Source organism: Varroa destructor, unplaced genomic scaffold (genome assembly GCF_002443255.2).
Source record: "Varroa destructor unplaced genomic scaffold, Vdes_3.0 BEIS01000006.1, whole genome shotgun sequence".
Classification (NCBI taxonomy): domain Eukaryota; kingdom Metazoa; phylum Arthropoda; class Arachnida; order Mesostigmata; family Varroidae; genus Varroa; species Varroa destructor.
Genome location: NW_019211459.1, coordinates 5,562,471 through 5,587,852, shown reverse-complemented (window position 1 = coordinate 5,587,852; position 25,382 = coordinate 5,562,471). Strand labels below are relative to the sequence as shown.

Here is a 25,382-nt window from a genome sequence, read left to right as displayed (position 1 = left end):
CACAGAAGTACATTTGCTTGTTTTTTTTGCCTCCAATTTAATGTGAGTTGCTTAAATACATTTTGATTCGGCTATTTTGGATATATTCAATTAAAATGTTATGATTCTTAGGAACAAAAAGGACGCCAGTTCGCCAGACGTGTTGAATTCAGATTCGATTCCCAAACACACCTTGGTACCGGCCAGCATTACGACTGAATTGGGCAAGTTGATCCGAGTCAACTGCAAAAAACCTGATAACATTTCCGACCTATAAATTTGGATACTCAGTGATGAATGTCTAAGCCATCTAAGCTTATATGAAAGCCTAATGTAATATACAGGATGCCAGTTAATACAGAAGGATGCCTAAATACGAACAGTTTAATTGGAGCAAGCATACAAGTATGATAACGCCTTCTAAGACGGAACAAAATGCTTTTTGACGTATTGATAGAAATAATTTTATTAGGCATATAAAATAGTTTTTCAAATCAAATAATTGTTCAACAAATCAGATATGACTCCATTAGCTAATGAACGCTCTTCTAGTCTAATTGAGAAACACAGTAATTTGTACTACTATTTTTTTTTACTTATTATACTAAAATGGTCACTTGTGAAGTTAAACAACTCTGACAGGTTCATAATGAAAACAAAAAGATTTACAGTTTCGATCGGTGTCGTTTTTAGTGATCACCGCTACATGTGGGTAAAGGAAAATACATGCTTAACGAAATTAACTCATACGCCAAAAATAACATTTAAAATAATTTGACATATAACAGAACATACTGTAATCAACGACCATACACACGTGCTACATCTATAGTAATTGGTATATATAAGAAGGGGAGAGCATGTTTTTTATAAAAACCGTTATCGATATTTGTTCTCTAAGGAAAGCCCGTAAGCGCTATGTTGTACAGTGCACAAAGATTGAAGAACTTCAACGTCCGGCACCGTTGTTAGCCATTTTATCAGACGGATAGCTCCCTGCACGAAACGAAATGTGTCGACGATAGGATTCGAACCCCAAACGTGGTTGACTGACCCATAATCGAACGGCCGTTTCTAGAAGTAGTCTCTGAGGTTGTCTGGATAAAATTATAAGTAGCTCTCCTACTTCGTTTGACTCGCCGAAAATTGAAGTTTCTCAATTTTTAGTATCACCATCGATCGTTGAATTTTGTCAGTTTCGAAAATAAGGTTATTAGTATTTCGTACAAGTGCAATATTTTGAACAATGGTTATCTCCAATATTAAGTTTCGCAACATCCCTTCTTGATTTCTTGTTGCGGTTAAGTTGATAAATTTCTATACAGTGACGGTTTACGGCGCTTCCGCTACCATATTATTAGAGATAACAGCAGCTTCATGTGCGCTTGGTTCCAAATAAGGGCACGGTAGTCTCCTTCTAAATCGTTCGAAGCGAAATTTGCTAGCTGCCTTCCAAGAACGTTTTTTTTAGGTAATAATATTAATATTCATGTTATAATTAGATGTAGCAATCTTAAAGGGTACCGTAGAGTTAACAAAAATATTTTGTTAAATGACAACTGCATGCTAAAAGTAATTGCAACAGCTATATTTAGTAATTGAGTACATATGTGCTCCATTGTTTACTTGACTGTATATTTCGCGCCGCCGGACGAAGCGCAGTAATGGGATCTTAACGATGAGGTGTGAAAATCAGTGGAAGTTCACCGTACAGACAGAATCAAGAAAATGTTGTATAGTCATATTTATTTTGTCTTAGATTTTTGTATTAATTGTGGTTACAATATAAGGAACTGCAGTCGAAACGGAACATTACAGCATCAACCCAGTTCTTATAGCACGGGGGTAGCTTGCAATGGTTTCTTTCAGTTGCTTACAAGTTTCTCCCTACCGATCCTATACTAGTAAATACTCAGAACTATAGATAAATGGTATAAGCATAACCTATCTTATTTATAGGAATCCTCTCTAATTCAATCATTAAATTTTATCTGATGCAGCTTGCTTGCCATCTTGTTTTCTTGACAATTTATGGTCGAAAGGCTATGTGTGATGAAATTAACTGTCCGTCTGAGGAATGCTAGTCACTTCCTGAAAGGAACACGACATCAGAATGCAAGAATGCACACAATGCACCCCGTTCACGTGCCAACAAAAACTTTGCCTCTTTCCGTAAAGCACCGCAGTAGCAAACATGATAAAATTGTTTGACTGTCTGTATTCAACTAGATGTAGAGTGGCTTTAAAGTAAGTAAAATTTCGGCAAAAATCTGGTATACTTCGCAATTTTATTACAATGAAGGCATAAACGCCCCGGCCTGGCTTACAAAACATTCTGTACTGTTTATGATCAAGATATGTTGTCGAAAGAAATGGCCCCCAGGATGGCTCTGACGCTTTCGTTGTGGAAATCTTGTTGGGAAGAGATCTCATAGTAGTGGTTGACCCATTACGGAAAAAATCGATAAAATTATTGGGAAAGTTAAGCAAGAAAGATACGTAAGTAACCGTGATATCGCCAGGCACGTAAACATATCGCCAAATAGTTTTAAATTAGTTGAAGATAGTCGGCTCCAATAAAAGCATGATGTTTGGCTGTCACACGAATTGAAGCTAAATAACTTACTCGATCGTATTTTTGTCTGCGAAGTTCTACAAAAGGGAAGTTAAGTCAAATCAGTTGAAACATTTTGAAGCGGTTTATGATGGGTGATAAAAAGTATATTACATACGACAATAATGTGCTAATAAAAAAAGTAAAAAGTGCTCCAAAATCTGTGGCAAATTCTGGACAGTCCTCTACGAGAATAATATTTTGTGTTTAATAAGGCTAAAAAACAAAAACGATTTCCAGTTAATTTTTTTCCCACTTAGTTATCATAAGTTAAATCCTATAGGCGTTAGCTTTTCAAACAAGCATTCCTATGGGTACATTAAATAAGGCATCCATCTTGAAATGAAGAAACTGACGCACATCTATATCAATGATAGGGTACCGAAAATGTTTAGCCCGCTGTATTTCAGGCCTATATTATTTAAATTTGTAGTCCAGGAACCATATATAGCAAAAGCAATCAATATCTAGAATTAATATGGTAGAGGCACAGCTTTTCTACACACATACCATCCATCTATACTTTCCATCACATGAACTGACTTCTATGGAATAGTTGTATTGGATTGATTTTTTTTTAGAGAATTTTATCTCTTATGAGAAGGTCTGCGCGGAAGGTGGAGTAAAAATGCTTAAGAAAATATAAAAAAAATTTACAGCTAAGATAAATATTTCAGAATGAAAAAGGCTAACAACCGATAGTAGTAGCTTTGATTTGCAGATGTGGCACTGAGATAAAAAGAAAAAACTATATGAAAGTCTATAGAGGTCATTATTCACTCGTCGATGTATATTCAACTCGTCGAGATTTATCCACGATAAATCTCGACGAGTTGAATAATAGTGCAAGACATGTGCAATACGTTAACAGATTCTTTTTGGGGTAAAAAAAGGTAATTATGGGGTAAAAATACATTTCGACTTGCCTTTTAGTATTTCTGTTTGGAACGACTTCCTTATAAATTTTAGTCAAGAAGTTGAAGCGACTAGTATAGCTAATTTTTGCAAAAAAAAATTATTTTTAAAGCACCATGTATATTCATTTGTGTCTCCATTGGCTCCATTTATTAACAAACAAAAAGATTTAAAGATTTGTAGACTTTGGCGGCGTCCTAGAAACAGAATCAAAAGAAATATATAGAAATAATGTTGTTTTCTAAACTACTAACTATTAAAAAACCACTAAAAAAGAATAATTACGATACCATTAAGCTTTGGTAATGTCCACATTTCAACCAAAATATACAAAATCGTCATAACATGTTTGTCGTATCTTTATTTAAATTAATATGTACGACTGCTTATTGTAAAAGACGATTAAAAACCCTTGAGGCTTGATGACGTACCGGAAGCATTTGATATAGTCTGTGCAAATATTTTTGTAAAAGAAACTGTAGAAAAATTCAGGACTTGATAGCTTTCAGAGATAGCCAGTTTTATCAATCACAAAAAATCAGCCAAGGGCCGCTCGGTAGGCCAATAGCTTCTTTCAGTTCCCTAAATTCTAGACAGAGTCAATCAGAAAACACTAAAGGAGACCTGTATGAGTCAGCACACAATATTAAGGTGAGACAAATTTAGGCTTCGTTAGAGCCGTCTAGTGGACATACTTAAACAGTCTGATGAAATTATTGCAGTTATATAATGGGTTAAATAGAGCAGGCTAATCGCAACAATATAACTGATGGCGTATGCTACAGTTATGTAACATAAACGAATCATTGTAGTTAAATTAACGGCAAAGAAAAGGTGTGCTTAGTACATGATGTTGAATTGCGTAAAAATAAATATGGTGATAATTTGCATGCAATAAATAGCCTTAAGTACGCTAAAACAACGATACAGGTAATTAACTCGAAAATATCATTTATTAATATTGTTGTTGTTTTGCTTGCTATTAATATTGTAGTTGAAGTAGCTGTCACTCTTGCCAATTTTCCTTCATCTTCAATTTCTTTTCGTCTCATTTATATATATATATTTTTTGCATTTTCCATTCCTTCGTCTATTTTTCTTGGTAAACATTACAGCACACATCGATGTATCGCAGCTCGGTTAGAGATAGATAAACAAAAAGACGAAAAGAGATTTTGCCTCATTATCCAAACGACTTGTCAATCAATACATGATCTAAGGTGTCACGGATCTTCGTCGGTTCATCTTTCAAAGCCGCACATGACGCCTGCGAAGTGCAACCTTAGGCTGCTTAGCCATTATTTCCATTTTTATTACATTATTCTTATACATACATGTTTTGTTATATATGTAATATATAACTGGCGCCACATATTTAAAATGTGTGCATCGTTACATTTTCCGCAACTTAGCATGTGTGTGTATGTAGTTGATATCTAATAAGCCGTTTTTAGTATGCGACTTGCGTTTTTCCCAATAGGCCACAAATGCCGCATTCACATCGAAACGCTTTGCACTCGTCAGCCGTTCAGTCTATAGACCACAGTAGTTTTCAGCTCTTGTTTTGGCATTTCGCAGGCTGCCGTGCTCCATCAGCCGTGAAAACATCCAGGTATTTATTTAATGGAAGGCTGCCTTATTCTCCTTGTATTTGGGTATGTCATATACGCTTAGTTCTTGCTATACTTATTCTCACAGTCACCATTAATTCCAAAGCAATCAGTTGACCTGCTTGCAATTCACTTCATTCTTGTATGCCCGTCTTGCGTTCATCCCGCATTTAAACATTGTCTTTCGACCGGCAGAGCGCAGATCCACTCGAAGACCTTCTCGGCTGGTTTGGGAAGTGATCCTATTTTGCCTTTTTTAGTCTACATTTTTTTTAAATTTGCCGTGTTACATGTTTCGATGATTTATTTGTCACTAGACTCTGAATTTGCTTGTCCTCTTCTACGCGCCGTTATTCGTCGTACTCAAATGATGCTATGTTATTTCATAATAATGTTATTACTATCTAGATATCTCTAACGATTTTGTGTGTGCTAGCGTCATGGTCGCAATTACTTCCATCTTTCTGGGTGCTTCTGCTCAATCTGAGCTTATTTAGGTCAATACCGAGGCCGTTCGTCCTGTCCGTGGTCATTTCTACTTAAGGGTTTGGGGAGAAGGTCGCATAAGTGACGTATAGGTGATGTAATTTCTCTGCGTGCGATCATACCTTCCCGGATAGTTCGGCTCACCGGAGACGAAGAGCTAAAATCAAGAAAAATATAATGGTATGACCAATTGTTAGCTCTTCTGGTCACAGCTATGGCAAAAAACTCACTTTCCTGTGATTGTGTAAATGATTTAGGCGAGTAAGTGCTCATTCCGATCACGATGTGGTGTTTTCAGTTTCTTCTATTCGAAGATATTATATGCGAATACTGCTTATGTTCTATTTTGGGACTACGCTGATGATAAAAGCTTTAAGAGAACAAAAAATAACGCGACTCGAACAAGATCAGCTCATCCAATACCAAGAGGTGTACATATAACCACTTATGCGATGAGGCTTTAGAAACCTATAGGTTAACCATAAGCCAAATTGAGGCTGTGTTTTAGAAAGCTTATAATGTATTGTGGCTGTGTAGTTGAAAGCTAAATGGGGCTAACACTTGCACAAAACAGCAACGATTGTGTGGTTAAACTTCCCCGAGCGCATCCGTGTTTATTGACGGAAGTGCTGGAACCATCGCCCGATAAGTCTCCGATCAGGACAAAACGTTACATGCGGATTGGGCTTAGAAATTCGCCTTGATCGCACCAGGGTCCTTCGACAGCTGCCGCAGCAGCAGCAGTTGTTCCTTATGCGCCCTTCACCTCGCGATGAAATATAACTACTCTCGACGGCACATTTTGATGATACTATATTAATTGCGGAGTGTATCGATAGTATCTTCCAATAAACGAAAAAAACAGTAGTTTTTGTCCACCTCTTTACCACTACCTTATCGAATGTAAACGAGTACCCATGTACATACAGCAATCATCTTTGCGCCCCTTTATTAGGAGCGTATGAGATCAGCACGGCTTTCATTAAGTATCATTACTGCGAACACTGAAGTATGTTTATCCAAATCAACAACCAAGCAGTTCAAAAATCGGGAACTTCGAAAAGGGTTGTAATTTACAAAATCGAGTTTGAGACTTGAGACAGAATCGTTAACCTATTGGAATCCCATATTTTTTAGACACGACGGGCTTTACATGCAGCACTTTACATGCATTACTGATTCTTGTGGCAATTTTTTCCCGGAACTTTTCATGGTCCTTCGCCTTGCCGAGACGGTTTAACATCTTTTTATTTTGCTTCACTGGACCTTTCCGCTTGTTTTTTTTCCTAGATACAATCTTCCATGACTCACAACTTGCGAAATATATGGCATACACGTAAAGGATGTATATGACAATCGAAGTTGTGGCATGTTACTCAATTCTAACGCTAACCATGGCGCCTGCATTATTTTCTGTTTTTCTTCCCCTAGCCCAGCAATTTATTGTAGCTGAATGTACTGTATAGATTACCTGTACTGTCTACTATAAAGATGCTGTATCTATATAGGGATACATTTATTATTTCTTATTAGATATCCATAATCATGTATGTGCCCAGGTAGTATCGACACCTGTGCACGCGATCATAGTGACTGGCGAGTTCTGTCGTGTTATAATGAACCTGTGTAATGATAATAACTTCGTACCATACTTTCATACTTATTAATACGTATACTACATTCTACCTTTCATTCTCTCAATAATAATAATCATGCTAGAAAAATGATTAGGTTAATAAAAATGTATCTTGCATTTTACGAGGTGTCCCAAATTCGAACTCAATATTTAAAAAAGTGCTACAGTGTTTGTCCCGGTGGGATCATCAGGCGTTAATATTTATAATATTGCTAAACGCGGAACTTTGTGCAAAAGCAATACCTTCTAGACTTCGAGAGACATCAATTACAGATAAGGAGTAAATAGTATTGTGACTACTCCTTCGATTAAAAGCAAAATATGTCTACGTAGAAGGACGTTTAATAGTAGTGGACCCAAGAATACAAAGACTATATTTATTACTTTGCTTAGCCTGTCTTATGGTCCGGTATCTTATATAACAAGGCGAATATAACATTTTACCTTTTATCGTACACCAATTAAACCCCGCTTAAACTAACAGAACGTTAAAATCCCTATTTTAGGGTATAATGACATACCTTCTTTTGTACAAGTTGATATATGCTGGAATTCGAAGGGTAAATGATTCTTTAGGTGAAAAGCTAATGTGCTATAAAAAGCGTTCAATGACGCCATTTTGACTTCAAAATAAAACCGATACCGACGAGAAGTAGACTGATGTATTTTTTCCGACGTTTTATAGACGTAACAAATATGCCCTCAATCAACGCTTTTGCGAATAAGTATGAAAATTTTACGTGTCTTCACAGAAATAAAGACCTGTTGAGTCGGGAATTGCGGCGGTCATACAGCGGATCCTTGGCTCAATCCACTAACCTTTAAACGTCGAGTCAAAAAAATTCACGGTGCACCGTCGAAATGCGCTGGCACCCCATGATGTTACATTCGAAGCACATTTTGTTCAAAGTATATTGGGAGGTGACAATTAGCAAAATATTCCAAAAAAGGTGCTAATTATCCTTATTACAAAGGGATAGTGAATAGAATTGAAAGCTGTAAACTATGTCTCTCCGAAAGTTTATCGAAATGCAGTCTTCATGTGCCTCGGCCGTGTATTATGCGGACTAGTAGGTCCACCAATGCTTCACATGTGTAGGTCCGTGCGGACTGCTCTCTTTTCCGAGATTCAGCGATAGAACCCCGCGCACCGCGGCTAATCAGTTCATCTTTATAGATGGAACTCGCGGGTGATTATATAGGTACAGTCTTCTTGGGTAGACATCCTGTGAATATAAATAATATTTTGCCGATAATTGTCGCTAGTACAAAGTCGTCCATCACTTTTTATATGACCTTATAACCTAAGAGTGGAATTCTTGTTATTTTGGGCCGACCAGAGCCCAGTTTACTGTTGCAAAATGACAACGTTTCATAAAATCGTGTATATATGCGATGGAACACACGACACAACTATCCGACACTCGTCGAATTAAGAAAACCTTTTTACTAGAAGCTCGTCATGCGGCAAGCGCATTACAATCCATTGCACCATGTAGTAGGTTCATATATGCTTTTCCACGATATGAACACAGTAAAGTCACTGAACTGTGTAAAAATCATCCTTCGCAAGAGGTGATAGAACACATTTTTAATATTCTCCATTTCCTTTATCGGTATCGACCCTGTGTTATGGCTAATGGTCGCCATTCCAAACATCTGTTGGTAGTTCTTTGCTAGCTTTAGTGGGCGTTTGACGTAAGTGAACGAGTTGAACGAAGTTTTACCTTTGTGCACATGTTTTTAATTACCGACCGTAATGGAAAATACTTATAGTAATCCCATTACAATACTAAATAAGCACACGTGACCAATACAATGTTTGCATTCTTGGATCCATTGCTGCCGTTTGCTTTAACCCAGATAACTTAAGCGCAAGATTACCTCTGTATATGCAAATTTCCGGTTTCTCAGTCGAAGTAGTGACTGTCACGCAATTACATGTATTTAAAATTGACATTTGGTGGAGGTGCCACTTTTGCACAAATTTCAACCTGTAACGGTGAAATGAATATTTGCGCCTATTGATCCCATTGGGAAAAATTCTTTGTCTACTACGTTTTGCCATTTTTTCAAAGATTGACTTCCGAGTTTTGAAGTATCCTATATAGTGTTTGCTAAAAGAACAATAATTTACGCTTTTTATCTACCGGTCAGTCATCCAGCGTTCACTTGTCCTTTAAGTCTTCCCAATTTCGACACTTTTCCGCACGAGTCTCCCCTGTATCCAATCATGCTGTTTAAACGGAATAATTTTTTTTGGTAAGACCAGACTATCTATATACCGTCCTACAAAAACAATAATTAAGTCCATTTAAATCGTGAAGAATCACTGTAGCAATCGCTCATTGTTTTTTTATCATACCATGGAATGGCATGTTACATGCTGCATTTTATCATATTGATTATCTCTCCATGTCAATATCTAAAAAACCACATGTGCGTTGTTTTCACGCGCTTCCACTACGTCACGAATCTTGAACATGTTTTGCAGCGTTGTTTGCTGTTTTTTCCACCATTATTTCTCTACCATCCGATATATATAATTCAGTCATGCATTATTCCCTACTAGAATTAATCAGCTGTCCTTTCTCCCATAGCTCGCAAGTATCATTCGGTAGCCATCAGAAAGCTATGTTTTTGCGATTCTTAGTATTTTTCATCGGCATCATCACGACGCACTTCCATTGTCAGTACGGGCTATAAAATTTCAGCACTATTAGTATAAATACCAAGGGAATATATCCAGGGAAAATGCACTTCATCATTATGATCTGCTACTAAGGCCGACATTGGCATGCATGGATATAAACAGATGGCTGTTCATGTTGGAGGCTTTGTTTTCCAAATGAGTTCGTTGGCCTAATAAGCATCTTTTTTTTGGGATGGTATTTGATAGGGAAAAGCATCGGAAGTGAAGGGATAAAAGAAACGTGTATACTACTCGAACGCACTCATTGCCTATTGATAAAGGGAATTAGAAGACTATTGCTATTAGGATTTCTTCGACGATATTTTCTCAAAGCTGGTTGTTGTTACCATTATTTGTTGTAGTGTTGCTGTTGTTGTATGTGAAAGAAAATGTGGGGAAGGCAAGAAGCTGTACCCAAACTGCATTCGTTCTGTAAAGTACGCCTGCAGCCTGGGTTTCTCCCCACTAAACGATGACTTTTCTACTAGCATTCCTCTTGGCTTCGTCGTACACAGCGTGCGACCTTCTTCTTGAAATCAGCATAATTCTCTCTCCAGTCCTTGGCAGCATCGACGTTGGCTGGCGACTCGTCGTTAGGATCGGCCAACATACTGATTACCTGAACGCCAAATACAGTGATCACATGACAAACCATTATTAAGTGATTTAAGCGACGTTCGAAACAATCCTACAAATTTTTTGTAGGAATTTCACTGGAGTCAATAAATCATAAGCATGACTGTATTCGGTAACGATTTTGTATTGCAATTTGAAATCATAAAGCTCATACCGCAGAGGTCGTTCCTCTAATTTGTTCGTTGATAAATGAAGCCCCACAACATATATGCCCACGTAGGGAGCGAAAAATAGGCACCAGGAAAACTACGTGAAATACATATTTTGATTTTAGTATGTTTTCATAATGCAATGTTTTGCGAGAAATCCTGCAGACGCCCTTTGTCAATAGTTGCTACATACCTTTCAAATAATGTCACCTAATGTCACCAAGGGATTTTTTTTTTAGACATAGTCATTTTTCCTTGGAGTTTCGTACGATACAGACAACCTAGACAAACTGTACTTGCTTTCCTATCCACTAAAACAAAAAAGACTACAGAATCCGGAAAGAAGTTAGAAGCACAAAGGCTAGCAAAGCCAAGAAACTTGAAAAATTTGTAAAATCTCACCGAAATAAGTATGGTTTCGACGGTGTGGACGGGTAACCAGCGCTCGCTGGCCTGTTCATAGCCGTATTTATCATCTCCGGGTTCGTGGAGAATTGAGATGCAAACATCGCCATTCTTGTCAATATTTGGATGCCTGTTAGAAGAAAGATAATATAAGAAATACAATTTCAGCAAAAAAAAATATTTTTAGCAGAGTTTCTTCTTGTACATTAATCATAACGCTTTTTGATTTTACCTTTGCTTGACACATGATTACGAGCATTTAAACACCTCACTAACGTTACTTTCCATATCAGATCATTCACTACAGATTGAATAATTCGACCGAGAATGAGGCAATGTTGACAAAATTCACTGTAAATAAAATATGCATAATAATATAAGGCACAATTACTGCTATTTGCCCAGCCGTGAGTGCTAGAATCGCAACCCTTGCTTACCAGATTTCGGTAATGAACTTCATTTTTGGCGGGCGCAAGGGATACTCCTTAGGAAAGAGCAGGTGGGCCTTGAAGAATCCGCCTTCATAGGGTGTGTCTGGAGGTCCAATGATCAACACTTCCCATTTGTAGATATCAACATCATCAATAAGACCTGCTGAAAAACCCTCCACTGGATTCTTCTTCAACTCTGTAACCAATAACAACAACGAGATGCTATGGGGGAAACTTTCGGCTATACAGTCATACAGTAAAACACCTTAAGAACAAAAAATATAATGGGCGAGCACTGCAATACGACGTCTACAGATTTTTTTCCTATTACTTTCAGCGATTGGTTTCGTGATTACAGTGAAAGGTTTAAGCACTACAAATAAAATGTACAAATATTTTTTTATTACCACTGAACGATTATCATCACGTTTTGTGCAGCATCAGGCTGTTCGGAGCTATTTGGTGGGTTGACTTAAAAACTACTTACCATCACGCAAACGAAATTTATTTGCACTAAGTCTTTAGCGATCTACGACTATAAGCTATTGGGTGTTGCAAGCAAATGATGCGCTTAGAGGCAATGAAGTGATTCAGTACTAAAAACCAGAGCTCAGAGATTAGGTTCCTATTTCCCGAGGTTGACAACGCTTTCCACCGAAAACCCGCATTGCACAGTTTGCACAACTCGTGGAAATACTTGGCACGGAAACCTTCAGCAAACCAGTGGTTCATTACAGCTCCTATAATTGTGTAATGGTAACAACGTATTTACGAATGTTGAGGTAGTCTAGGGTCGAAGGCGGATACAAATACTACTGAGAACCAGCCACGTAAACTAATGATTATGATAGTGCCAAGTGATAGAAATTTTCGAGCAAAATAAGTAATAAAAAATATGCATTCTGTCGGTTCAATATAAAATTTTTCGGTTATGAAATTGTAACAAAAGCACTAAAGATGAGGAGAAAAAGCAAAAAATGGGTTTATCATGACGTGAGTTCAGGACAGATGCTACCCTAAAGACGATTTACCAGAGTATAATGGGCGAAGAATCGGTTTGAAGCGCACTGTTATCGACGAGGCATGAGTGAACCTGTGCTGCTCATCAGAAAAGTACTATAAGAAAGAATAGCGTTGACAAACACGACTTCAGTGGCAGTTGCTAGTGTAATCGGGCATAGGATGATGCTCATATTGCAATACGAAATATTCCTCGAAATACCAAATGCTAGAGACGGCCGATGTTGCTAAAACTCGAATCTCTAAAAAACTTCACAGAATGCTGGCGCGGTAATCGATAGTACACGAGTCGTTTGATTACTCGTAGACTACAGACAACGTCTCCACTACTCTGCAGTTACGATCTGGATTGAGACAAAATACACTGAAAGCTGATTTTAGTCCCATATTCTCCGTATTTCATTTATATGATGCAAATACTTCCATACCTTAAAACGGCGATGGGTGATAAACAACTCCGTACAACTTAATACTTTTAATTGTTAAATGAGTTCCAGAGATTTTTTTATGATGCAGAAACATTCTCTAACTTAGACTAATAAAAAGTGTTCGTAAGCCTCATGAGAAAAGGCGTAAGCAGTATATGGCAAGATACGCAAAAAACAATTGATAAGTTTTGGATAGAAGCCGACGTTAGATTTTCTTTTTATCTAAGAAACTTAATCCAAAAGCCCCACACTGACAAAATATATTGAAAATCTCACAAAACTATTCATTTGCGAAAGAAAAGAGCAAAAGCAAGAAGTATAATTGCGATTCGTAGCTATCCTACCACTCACAATGTTCGACGTATTGGCTCCATGTGTCATTTGTTTGCAAACACGTGGACCAGCGGGCTTCGTATAGCTAAATTTGTCATAATACTGTTATGCAAATACCGTTATCAAAGATATTAGAGGTTTTAGGCTACCAGCGTCTTAAGTTCGCAAATTAGCACAAACAACCTCTATCGTGCCAACTAAAAGAAATGTTTAAATGTGGTAGAAACTATCGATCTCTTATTTTGCTTAACGGGAAATACGAGTTTATCATACAAATCGGCCTAGTTACAGCGATACTAGGAGTTCTGCCCTAAGAAACGATTGCATTATTACATAGGAATTTCACCGAGAATGTTGTGGCGCTGCTGTTTCATAGATCACCGGCGATGTTTCGGAGATCAAGGATGGGGCACTCTTCAATCGCCTCTCTGTCTTAACATCGCGTTTATACGAAGAGTAAACGATATTGCCTCAATAACCGTTCGCACAGATACTGTAAGATGTAAAAACGACACGTCGAATCTTTGGAAATTAGAGCCAAATAGTTCACTTGAAAAGACTTGTGGAAATTGACCACTCCCTTCTATGAAAGGTTTTTTTCAACCTTAGACCTACTCTGTCAAAAATATTGCGACACAAATGCCCATTTGCCGATAGGAGACTACCAGCTCAGCAACAACTGCAACAACAACAACAGAACCACTTCGTCGTAGTTCGAACTCGAACGCTAGAGACGAACGCGATGGTACCAGGATGAAAAGCAGGAAAGCGTGCAATGCGCTAACAGCCGCGTGTTTTCATCAACAAATAACTAGCTGATTTTTAGTGGTAATATCTGAATACCAATAAAAAAAGAGCAAAGGGCTTAATCGATATCCCAGGTTGATATTCGATTTCAAATAGATGTTTATGTGGTTTTCGGTCTGAGAATTTTAATAATTCTAATGTTTCTCACTTGAAGCCCGTCAGTCCACCAAACCATTTTACAAGACTAAAAAGCCAGCTCGTCGAAATTCAGGAAAGCAGTTTGACAGACCGTTTCTGTAATTAGCAGGATCAAATCATTCATAAATAGATCTCTTTTTGTAAACTCAATCCCTATTACAGTTCTGTTCAGTATAGTTAGCCAAATTTCAATTCTAGATTGATTTTTTTCAACTCATAAGCTATTGATTGCTGATCTATGACACCGAAAATTTAATATAATCGAAGCTGAAAGTGATATTTGATAGAATTTCTCTATTAGTTATCGTCCAGAAAAAGCTTTTCATGAGTTAATCCCTCGTTCGGTATTTGTCACGGTCACGGACCTTCTACAAGGGAGAGAAGAGTGTGCGCATTATATGCATACTCACACAGTGAGAGCTAATCATACCGTACAACAGTGACATATGAATATACGCAATATTTACGACAAACGATAAGCCTGGTTTTGAAACTTCATTCCACCAGCACGTTTTTCACCTAGCTCCGACTCCGACATTTGCCTTCGGTTACGGCAGGTATCTTTTCCGCGTTATTCAACACAAGTAAATGGTGCGCATTATAACTATTCATTCTGTTCTTATTAACACTGGCATCCTTAGATTAACTTATTAAACTCACTTCTCCGTCGTCAGCGTCGAAAGCAGCACTCACTACCATCATGACGAAATGAAAGCGCACAGGAACTTCGAAAAACGATGAAAAACTTACCGTTAAGCTGTTTCCGTAGGAGCAGTGCACTTTGACTCGATTCCATTTTGTGTCGTTGTGTGTTAGGTAGTTTTTTGAGAAACGGTGCCTGCAGAGACCATCCGATCCGTGCGATCTGGGGGTACTATGCTTCGTATGCGCGGCAGTGGCGTTCTGTATCTCTAATCAGCGGTGGCGACGTGACTTCACTGTGATACTATATAAACTCGCTTAGACTAGCCTATTTGTTATCTGTCGAGGGGGTGGGGAGGAACCTCTACTGTGAGAGGTGCTTTGTTCCGCTAGGGGTGAGACGAACTCGCTGCTCTCGTAGGAGACTCGCTGTTAGCGCACTCTGGGGGGCACAAAACACACGCAAGCCACCACCACACCACACCCCACCACTGTGTGGCCGATGCGGGACACGACGATGCGGCTGGCTACCTCGATTCTCTCGTTGGAAAAAACTGTTTGCTTCTTTTACGGTCTCCTCCGTACGCTGTTTAATGCTGCAGCTGTCGTTGTTGTCGTTGTCACCGTAGGGGCGGTTGTAATCGACCAAGTAACCAATATCAACAACGGCCGGCTTGAATCACAGTACGACGCGCGACGGCACTAACACTGCTTCTCGGCGCGTCGACCGCACTCGTTTCGTTCTGCTGTGATGTTCCTGTTGCAGCAGCACCAGCAGCACCTAAGGATGTGTGTTCACCGACGACGAACGCTGCTGCTGCTGCAGTCCGTTCGCTCGAGACCCACACGCGAGAGAGCGAAAGCAACTGAGAAAGGACTGAACGAGATGTGTTTGTCGGTCGGTCGGAGAACAAACTTTGTTGCCCCGCAGTCCCAGTACAAACTCGTCAGTCACGCGTCCGCTGGCCTCAACTAATATTACTGGCTGGTTCTCCAGACACGTCGTAGACACGAATCAAGTAGGCTGCTGCTACTAACAACTCGTTTGGTTTTTCTTCTTTTTCAGGGATCGGGAGGGGGTTTTCTCGGGTCGTCGCAACAATGTCGATTGCGACTATCTACTATTACACTGTGACTGTGTGCTTGTGTCTATGCATGAGCATATAGGGTTCTCAATAAAATGCTAGGTGAGCCTGCAGACACAGAACCGCTGCACTTATAGCAGCTATAGCACACTCAGGGGACAAAAACAAGGCGAGACAGTCGTCTCAGAAGTCGCTGGTTTGCTGGCCCCGTAGCTCGATCGCGGCGCAGCGATTTCGTCAACACGACTCTATACACGACGACAAGACAAGGCAAGGCAAGGGACCAGCCGTTGCCAGCCAACAAAGCAAGCAAATTAGCTGCAGTAGCGATGATTACTGGAGTAACAACAGGCAGCAGCAGCAGCAGCAGCAGCAGCAGCAGCCACGATTCGCAGCAGCACACAGCAGAGAGTTCAGCAGTCGTCTGTGTCTCTGCTATCTATGGGCAGCAGTGCAGTAGCAGCAGCAGCAGCCCGTATGTTATCGACGCTGTCGGCTGTTCCTCCTCGTAGCAGCAGAAGTGGAAGCAGTATTGGTTTTAGCGGCGACAGCAGCAGGAGTGGTTGTAGTTTCTGCTCTAAACCATACACACACACACACTCACACACGAACACACGCTCAGACAGACAGACAGACAGGCCGACATACATGTACACACAGGCTCACATAACCATTCAAACGCACACATTCAACACAGAGAGCAGAGCAGACAAGTCCAGATACGAAATGAGTGGTAAACGAAACGCCAGTGCTGGAGTAGTCGGTAACGGCAGCAGGAGCGGCAGCAGCGTCGTCGTGAACCTCAATCGTCGACACACACACACAGGCACAGAGGGAGATAGTGAGAGACAGGGAAAAAGCAGACAGAGAAAAGGTACACGCGACACAGAAGGCAAGAGAAGCAGCGATAACGGCAGCGGCCGCCTACAATTACAACGCTGCGCAAATATAGCAGTCAGCAAGCAGCTAAACGCTGAGACAAATCGCTGGTGGCGGCAAAAATAGCAACAACAGTAGTACATGCGTTGCACAAGTATAAAGCTACCGTGTTGTCTCAGTGCTTTACGGTTATGCTTTATTAAATGGAAAGGAGGCGACGGACCGGCAACTCGATTACTGATTACGCTTCCCTACCAGTTCGTCTTAATATTAAGTGGAGATACCGACCGACTCGTATTGAAAGATAACGGAAGAGCTGAATTTGTGACTAGTAGTCTCGGCGGAAACAAATCCAGCTGCCGGGGCACATTCAGCGTGCATAAAATAGGGCTTGCCCGTTTCCAACTCCCCGTTAAACACCTCAAATTTTCCAAGAAGGAACAAATCACTACAGCTTGTCCTGCGACGGCTGTCTAAATGCTGAGCCGGGGCGAGCAAAATGGGCAGACGACGCACAAAAACATGAACAGTTACTGTCGAATGGCATCAAATTCGCCAATCGTCGCATTTAATCAGCAGCAGCCTACATATACAACACTCTCTCCACAGTCTATACCCACGGCTGCTGAGCTAATTTTTTAAAAAGCGGCCGATAATTTCGAGAAAAGGACACGAATAAAACGCGCGAATATTTAAATTGCTAAGGAGGCAAGGGTCTATTCCGTACCACTGTTACAGTCCAGCGGTGTTTCTTTACTGGTTTAGAATTTTTTTACTCTGTGAAGAAGTTCCAAAAGACACCTTTTTGGTATAACATTCAGGCTTAATGCGTATCTCATTAGATGCATTGTCATGGTCGCCATGAACATGCGGCCATGGCTGATATAAGTTTTAACGTTGGCAAGAAATTACCATGGCCTATGGTTACAGCTTTCAAACAGTACTTAATTGCCGAGAAGAGATGGCTTCCCTTACTGGCTCGTAGGCTTGTTTATTGAAGGTCCAGGGTAGTTCGAAGTGAAGCATAGGAGAGGAATTCAAATTAGTGGGTCATAGTCTGGGCAGAAGCAAATCCTTGTCTTGGTCATTCCCGAATGTTCGCAAAAATATTACACATAAGCAAAAAAATTGACGTTTGCTATTTATCGGACAGGGTCTTTGTCATTGCAATTATTTATATGGAGCATGGTCAAATTCGACTTTCTATCGGTTTCATATGACTAACTAAAAGTCAACCATGCTATCTATGAAGTTATCCAAATTTCGTTTTCGTAATTTTTTCTTCCATTGTCATTGCTTTCAGCTCAGTGATCCGATATTCGTCCAAACTCGTAATGCTGGTCTATCAAGCCATCAATATAAAAGATAATTCATTCTTGCTTATTACTTACACTAATGAGTATGAAATAAAGTGTGTAATAGATTGTCGTGCATATGGCAAGTTTCTTAAGCACTTCATCATATTCATTTCGTCTGTAATAACAAAACTGTGTTCGTAGTAACATTTACTTCATTTTCTTTTATTGTATAATATATTATCGTTCTACCTATGCGTACACTTCGGAAAGCAGCGAGCAATTTTTTTTTACAAATCAATAGCAAAGAAGGCTCGTTATTGCCTTGTGCACTGACATAGAGAACTCTATTCCTAGTTTTCTAATCCGCATTAAACAGTTTCGATTCTGGTAAACTCAAAGAAATTTGATGAGGCTTGCAAGACTTTTGAAGATTCGGTGTTACTGAAATGTAATTTCTCTCCAAACTTCTCGAACTGTCCATTGTGTACGGGAAAGCATGTACGTTCCAATCAGAATTTTAACGCTAATAACAGAGCCTCTCGGTTGTTTGTAACTTATGTAATTAATAATTTTAAAGCAGTACAAGAATAGTGCTGCACTTCATGAGCTTGAGGGTTACGAAAGTACAGCGATACTGTTTCGTCCACTCTTAAACTGAGTATAGTAGTTACAAGTCATTATGTGTTCTTTGTATTGTTGTTGTCAATTACATTTAGCAAAACAATTTCTAAATACTCGTTGTTCATTTTCTACCGTCGTCAATGGCAGTAATTGGTGTTAATGTACTTGCATTTTTTTTCCATATGTTATAAGACTGATTTAACCGCATCGCAAGGAATATTTTCGTCACGTAAAAAATCGTCGTTAACAACGTTGTTCAACGAACGACTTAAGCCGCTTGCACATCCTAACGAGCTCAGTCATGAGGCAGTAGCTTGTAACTAATTATCTAAAGCTCTATACATAAAGCTATGTATCTGCGTATCCCACGAAGTAGAAGTTACAAATAGCTATCAATGAAATTATATTTCACAAAAAGTCCACTAGACGGACAATTTTTATCGTCTCAGATATCAGCAGATCACAGCGCAATATTTACTTGACTTTGCCTCTTTCATAAATATCAATCCGAAACGGAAATTTTGACATTTATTACTCAAAACAGTTTCGTTTTTCTCGCCTAAGAACAAAATAGGGTCTAAGGAATTAATTTACACCAATTATACAAGATAATTATACAGAGAAACAATTTAAAACAAGAAAAAAGAGGATATTAGAAATTAATCCAGTTAATGCCCGATGAGTGCCTATAGCTCACAATTCGCCTTAGCAATGTGGTCGGTATGACCCACAGAGTCTACTCCAAAATCACTAGCCAAATCATATGGCAACTGTCAAGCTTGCAAAGCTTTTAAATCTACATATCTAACAAATTAAACAAACTTCCTTAATAAATATCGCGAACATCTTGGTAGTTCGGGCCTTTTCCTTGCACCATTTTATACAGGGCAGTCACCGTTGTCTTGACTTCTCTCCGTTTTCCTGGGATGAAAGGCTTAGATTTATAGCCGCATATTTTGATATTAAAATAACTCCGCAGCTACGAGTTTTTTCAAACCCTGCAGAGGTAACGATCCCGTATTACAAGTTACCTGGCTCATATTAAAGGTCTATGTATGTTCGTATTTTGCCTACTTCATATTTTTGTCTTTACTCTACGTAAACAAAAGTTGTTCCTGTTTTTTTAAAAGTTTCCCGTTTCTGAAATAGATGATTTCTTCAACAGTCAGCCTCTGTGCTTGCCAACAGATCGGTACGATCGAACACGTTGAAGGACAACTCGACACATAATAGCCCAATATAGGATATATAGCTCGGAAGGATTACAATGGAGTCATTTTGTGCGAATGCAAAACCTATTCATTTACTATGAAGCACCTGTAGAACATTTTGTATGTATCGTTCCTGTATTGTTAAGCTAATCTGAGCATCTCCTTTAGGCGATAAAGACATAAGACTGTCTCAGTTACTAGCTGTTAGATGCGCTGTCCGTCAGCAGACTAGACTACTGATCTTGAACTTTCTTAATGTCTCAAACAATGATTATTACTATCTCTAACGTTCCGGTACCACCTGCGCGTACCGGAGTTTTCTGCAAGTATGGTGGGATAACACTTCCTTATATTAATCAACCCTCGTTCAGGTTCGTTTGTCAAACACTGAGTAGAAACCACTGGAAAACCTGTGAGCTTTTGTAACATCATTGTTCGTGATGGACACGAAAAACAGCTGCTGGTAATAGAGATCGCGATGCAATATGCATATTGCCCAGAGTACCCTAAACAGTGTTTGACTTTTCGTTGTTGTGACCAAACGTTTCTGAAGCTGATGTCCTCTCTTCCAAACGTTTTCGTTTTGCTCGACTATCTGCAAGAACCTGCTCGATTGTGCGTGCGTCACGCTTATTTTCCGAAGGCACTGTAAATCGAATAGAATAGATGAACAAGCAATAAACAACGTGGATCAACGGCGAATTTTTACATGTCACGTATATTTTTACATAGATTATATATGGACAAACTAATAAAATAGCCCTCATAAAGGATCACTCTTTTCCTCATATCCTTACCGAATCCAAACTGTTTGTTAGGCTGTGCTATTCTAGCTGCTTCGAGGCCAGCATCCCTACCGACAAACTTTTCGTATTTCGTTTTGTATTTGTCAGCTGCTTGGCCTTGCGTCTCATTTGACTTTCGCTTCCGCTCTCGCATCTAATGAAATATTATTGGGCACAGAATAAGAGTAATAGTAAAGGCAGCGAATATTAAGAAAATATATAGTAAAAGCTTTATTTTACGTATTTCATCTATGTATTCGCAGCCTAGATTGGCCAAAAATATATTTACGTAAGAAAGTTTTTGTATTATATTGCTGAGTTGAGTATAGATACTGTAGTTAGGCAACTATTATATTCTCTCAAATGAGTATAACCAAAACCAGCAAAACAATTTTCGCGTTATTACGAGGTCTTCTATTCTACATCTATATTTCTTATACGTAAGAAACTGACGAATGGAACCCTTTGGTAGGCGTTCAAAGAAAAGTGGTTTACCTGTCGAAGCCAATCCTCGTGTTCGCGATCTTTCTCAATCTGTTCCCGCAAGGCTCGTTCCTGCTCAGCCTTTAATGGATCCCAAACCTCGCCGCGCCTAAGAAGGCATACAGACACAAGTCAAAGTGGGTAGTACTGATTAAGTACCATCCTGCAGATGACCTTTTTTTTATTATTTGGACAACTGTTGTGGGAAGTGTCTGTTCAAAACTTTCCTGCTGAATGAGTATACTGAAAGGGCAATAATATGCTGTTATATTCTAGAAAAGAACAGTATAAGCACGCTATTACAGAAAATAGCCAAATGAATTTTTCATAAAATTGGGCTTCAGATATTCTTAATGTACATTGACAAAATTTTCAATTAGTATGCCACCTATGTAAATTTAAAAAACATGAAGGCAAAAGCAATCTCTTTTGGTTAGCTTCCGGCGGCCAGTTTAAAGAATTCCTTGTCCATTGCGAATTCGTGAAGGACGATCAATGGGATACATAAAGAGTGGGTATAACATCATGTGCTACTGCAACGCTAAGCTTCGCCTAACATAAAAATGCCCTCGAGATTGATTTCATACAGTATCTTCTTGCAGAAGTTATTTTGAATCGTCTATCTACGTCCAGCTATCACGAAAGACAGTATGCGTGCATGCTGTTATAGAAATTGCCAGAAATGTTCACTAACCTTAGGCACGCAAGTTGCTCTTCACACGGGGCATGTTCAGGCTTGAAGACCACTACGTGTCGGTCGATGTCCTCTTCGCCAAAGGAATACGCAGGTATACCTTTCGCCTCGGCAGCATCATGGCTGAAAGAGGAAGCATTAAATACTATCGATTCATAATAGTAATCATGATTCGGCCATTATCCTTATCGCAGCTCTAACTAGAAATTCGACGTCACAGAAAGATACTCACATGATGGCACGGTAGACTTTGGGGACAGGCTTGAATTTGAAGTTCGGGTTTTTGATATCTTTTAAAAATTCATCGAGTACTCCTGATGTTTTCTCTTTAAACCTTTTCAGTTTCAGCTTATGATCTTCCTCAGCTTTCTTGGCCGCCTCGCGTTGTTCTGCAATCGATCGTGTCATCAGCTAAAGTGGCAAGCAAGAGTCAACCTTAAACACACCTCTATCGTAATTTAGAGTAGCTAGCGGATATGCACCTCGTGGCTTTCCAACTTTGTATCTCACTAATATAGGTCTTAACGGATGAATTGCGTAATGAAATCGATATTGTTTATTTTTAAGTACTAAATTTTCATTAAGATGCATATTGAAAAAGATCAATGAAAGGCCGTATGGAAATAAACGCAAGGTTCTAATGATCAGTTAAGAAGATAGTTACGATGCAGTTGTATGATCAATGGGTTATTTCAGAGAGTGCCCATATGGGTTCTATTTTGGGCAACACCTTTTAGAAGTTCCGAAAAGGTTAGACGATGCTATAAACGTGTACCGAACTACGAGGACGGCTAACCTCCCCTTATGTTGATCAGACAGCAAAAACAACGCATTTTATTATGGTAATTAGAATTTCGCTAATACTTTATCTAAAACGTAAATCAATTAGAATCACACAAGATTTACGCATATTTATTCGCATCAGTCCCACAATGATATTAATAACTGATATTTCTTTTTTGGTCGCTGGGGTCGCTACACTTTTTTGGCAATAAGCAAAACACTCAACGTTTGTCAATAACTGCTCTTGTAGTTTGTATTCAACGTGTTGAGCGAAAAGTACGTTTGGTTAGAAACGCCGTGTATAAATTCTGGTATCGCAGATATCTACTTGCTTGGGGACGTTTTTTGGTGAGTTATGTTCAAAAATTGGCGGTACATAGCCTTCACACTAGAACGTATATGCATGTATGTCTACTGAGCTTTCCTCATTTCGTAACTATGTTTCCTATGCTTCGTAACTTGTTGAGAAAAAAATGTATATCGATAGTATTTCGCCAAAGTAACTATATGCAAAACATGAATCAAACGAAAAGATTTCTATACTATTCTTAAAAAATCATGCAAATTAGCAATAAGGTTTTTTTTCTAGTAAAAAAGTGAATCAGCAATTTTCCAAGAAAATTAGCACGACCAGTCGTATAATAAACGAATAGCAACAGGGATACAAATAATTGATTATCGATAATCACAATCATCACTAGAAGACTGGCCGTTCAAATTGCCCTTAGAGTATAATTTCACTACCGGCGTGTGTCATCTTTGCTTCATGAATTGAGTTGAAGAACGTCACGGGCATTATTGAAGGCTTACGTTTGATGAGGTCGCGCTGTTTCTCATCGGCCGGCGATTGTTTAGGTTGCGCTTTCTCCATCGAAGACATGATTGAGCCAAGAAGGTCTGCCATCCTGGGCCACTGTTGTAGAACGAACAGCGGTGAATCGAACAGCAAAAACTATAGTGCACTATTGACCTAATACGAGGTCTCAGCAAACTTTATGCCGAAATCATGTAATAGTAATAGTCTTTCTAACAAAATTAATGGTATGAAACGGCTGGTAAGTGAGTTCCCTTTTGCGTCCACAACAGAAAGACCCTGGCCCTAAACACTTCAATTACTCTGCAAATGTTTCTTTGGTGGCCCTTGATGGACCCGGGCTTCACTTACCGACAACAATGTCTATATTGCCACATCACCTCAGATAAGCGTAGGTTTCATAGACACTTGAAGCCTGTCTCAGCATCGGCTTTCGAAAAACCACTGCGTTCATCGAATTGATAGCCATAATAGCTGGAAAATAATTTCGAATCTCGATTGGCGCGAATCGAGAGAGTTACACAAACGAGATTAGCACCATGTTTTGATTAATAAACTTGATTTCAACTACTGGCTTAAAAAAGTCGCACAAAATTAATGCTGATAGAGATTAATTAGCAGCGTTGTGATTCGATATGAAATTGCTAAACATAGATTTACTTTCATTATTACATTCTCTGGAAGTCAGTGAAAAAATAAAAAAAAATAGATAAAAAGTTGCCAAGCGGTGGCGTTTCGACTAGTTAGTCATCTACGTGAATACGTTTATATATATCAAGTTTCGTTTTCGCGTCCGTTCATTTGTTTGTCTGGGCTTCTTTGAGTTGAGTTGGGTTAAGCTCATTGCTTCTGGTTTAGAAGTGACATTGAGAAGATTTACAAATTAAATGAAGTTCGTCGAATTAATACTTTTGTTTTCCACAGAGCGGTATATTACTCTTGAGAAATTGATCCCCTTCGCAATTGGGTCAGTAACGTTGAAAATTTCTAAAATTCTCAACTTGTTATTATACTCACTTTTGTTTATTTGTTGTTACTTCATAATCTTCTTTTACTTTTAGCGGTAAATTCGGCTCACAATTAATAAAACGCAAATCGCTTTAGCTGATTTATCTTTACTTTTGGAAAAAGTCTTCTTCCGCTTTTATTCATTTGTGAAACGGCTGATAAGATCTGAATCATCTCAACACATATAGTTCATATTCCTTGATTGCATAAAAACCTTTTTCAGGGAAACCTTTTTTCGTAAAATGTAATGTTGATTTGTGTAAATTAAGCCACTTCTTTGTTCCTTAACTATAGAGAATTTGCGAAATATTTTAATGGAAAATGACCTGCTTTTTCGGTTTCTATGTGAAGGATGCAGCGTCGGATTGGGGGTAATTTTCATTGTTTCATGTCCTTACTGTTACTATTAAACTGATAATTGGAGAGAATCGATCAAGTATGTACTACTTCGATTTATACCTTCGAATCCCTTTTTCCGAAAGATGATTTATTTTTTTCACCAAAGAACGTAATGCTACTTTGGATAATGCTCAAAGCGGTTCACGAAATCTAAACTATCTCCACACATACGGCCCATAGATATCGATTGAATGAATATTTTTTCCGGGAGATAGGATTAATTGGTATAGAGAAACGCAACAAATGAGCAAGCGATTAAGATAAAACTTTTCAGTGAAAGATTGGAAATAATTTCATTAATGGGGTCTTGATTTGGTAAGGTCTCAGATACACTCCTTGTGTGCGCAGTCGGAGGTCATTTTTACACGAACAAGAAGATAAAGATTTGCTTGGCTTCATAT

General features: G+C 38.9%; 2 protein-coding genes across 10 annotated transcripts; both read right to left on the bottom strand.

Annotated features, from left to right (window-relative positions):
* Positions 1 to 4,442: 4,442 nt before the first annotated feature.
* Positions 4,443 to 16,460, bottom strand: LOC111252657 (ubiquitin-conjugating enzyme E2 G1-like). 6 transcript variants are annotated; one of them, XR_015329575.1, is made up of 6 exons: positions 15,030 to 16,450; positions 11,560 to 11,749; positions 11,120 to 11,252; positions 10,280 to 10,551; positions 9,391 to 9,476; positions 4,443 to 5,761 (listed from the first exon to the last, which is right to left on the bottom strand). XR_015329575.1 is itself a non-coding variant. In XM_086991962.1 (5 exons), the coding sequence occupies exons 2-5, from the start codon at positions 13,706 to 13,708 to the stop codon at positions 10,417 to 10,419; spliced, it is 486 nt and encodes a 161-aa protein (XP_086848088.1). In that variant the 5' UTR covers positions 13,709 to 13,827; positions 15,030 to 16,460; the 3' UTR covers positions 7,106 to 10,416. The 6 variants fall into 6 exon arrangements, 2 of the variants coding, with proteins under 2 accessions (XP_086848088.1, XP_022666635.1); XR_002674300.2 differs by having other exon boundaries at positions 9,391 to 10,551; XR_002674299.2 differs by lacking the exon at positions 9,391 to 9,476 and having other exon boundaries at positions 15,030 to 16,449.
* A 1,917-nt stretch (positions 16,461 to 18,377) lies between these two features.
* Positions 18,378 to 24,065, bottom strand: LOC111252376 (sperm-associated antigen 7). Of its 4 annotated transcripts, none has more exons than XM_086991960.1 (7): positions 23,926 to 24,065; positions 23,505 to 23,673; positions 22,210 to 22,366; positions 21,978 to 22,100; positions 21,296 to 21,392; positions 20,813 to 20,954; positions 18,378 to 20,661 (listed from the first exon to the last, which is right to left on the bottom strand). In XM_086991960.1, the coding sequence occupies exons 2-7, from the start codon at positions 23,662 to 23,664 to the stop codon at positions 20,522 to 20,524; spliced, it is 819 nt and encodes a 272-aa protein (XP_086848086.1). In that variant the 5' UTR covers positions 23,665 to 23,673; positions 23,926 to 24,065; the 3' UTR covers positions 18,378 to 20,521. The 4 variants fall into 4 exon arrangements, with proteins under 4 accessions (XP_086848086.1, XP_022665886.1, XP_022665887.1 ...); XM_022810151.2 differs by having other exon boundaries at positions 22,210 to 22,388; positions 23,571 to 23,673; XM_022810152.2 differs by having other exon boundaries at positions 23,571 to 23,673; positions 23,926 to 24,064.
* Between the last annotated feature and the right edge of the window lie 1,317 nt (positions 24,066 to 25,382).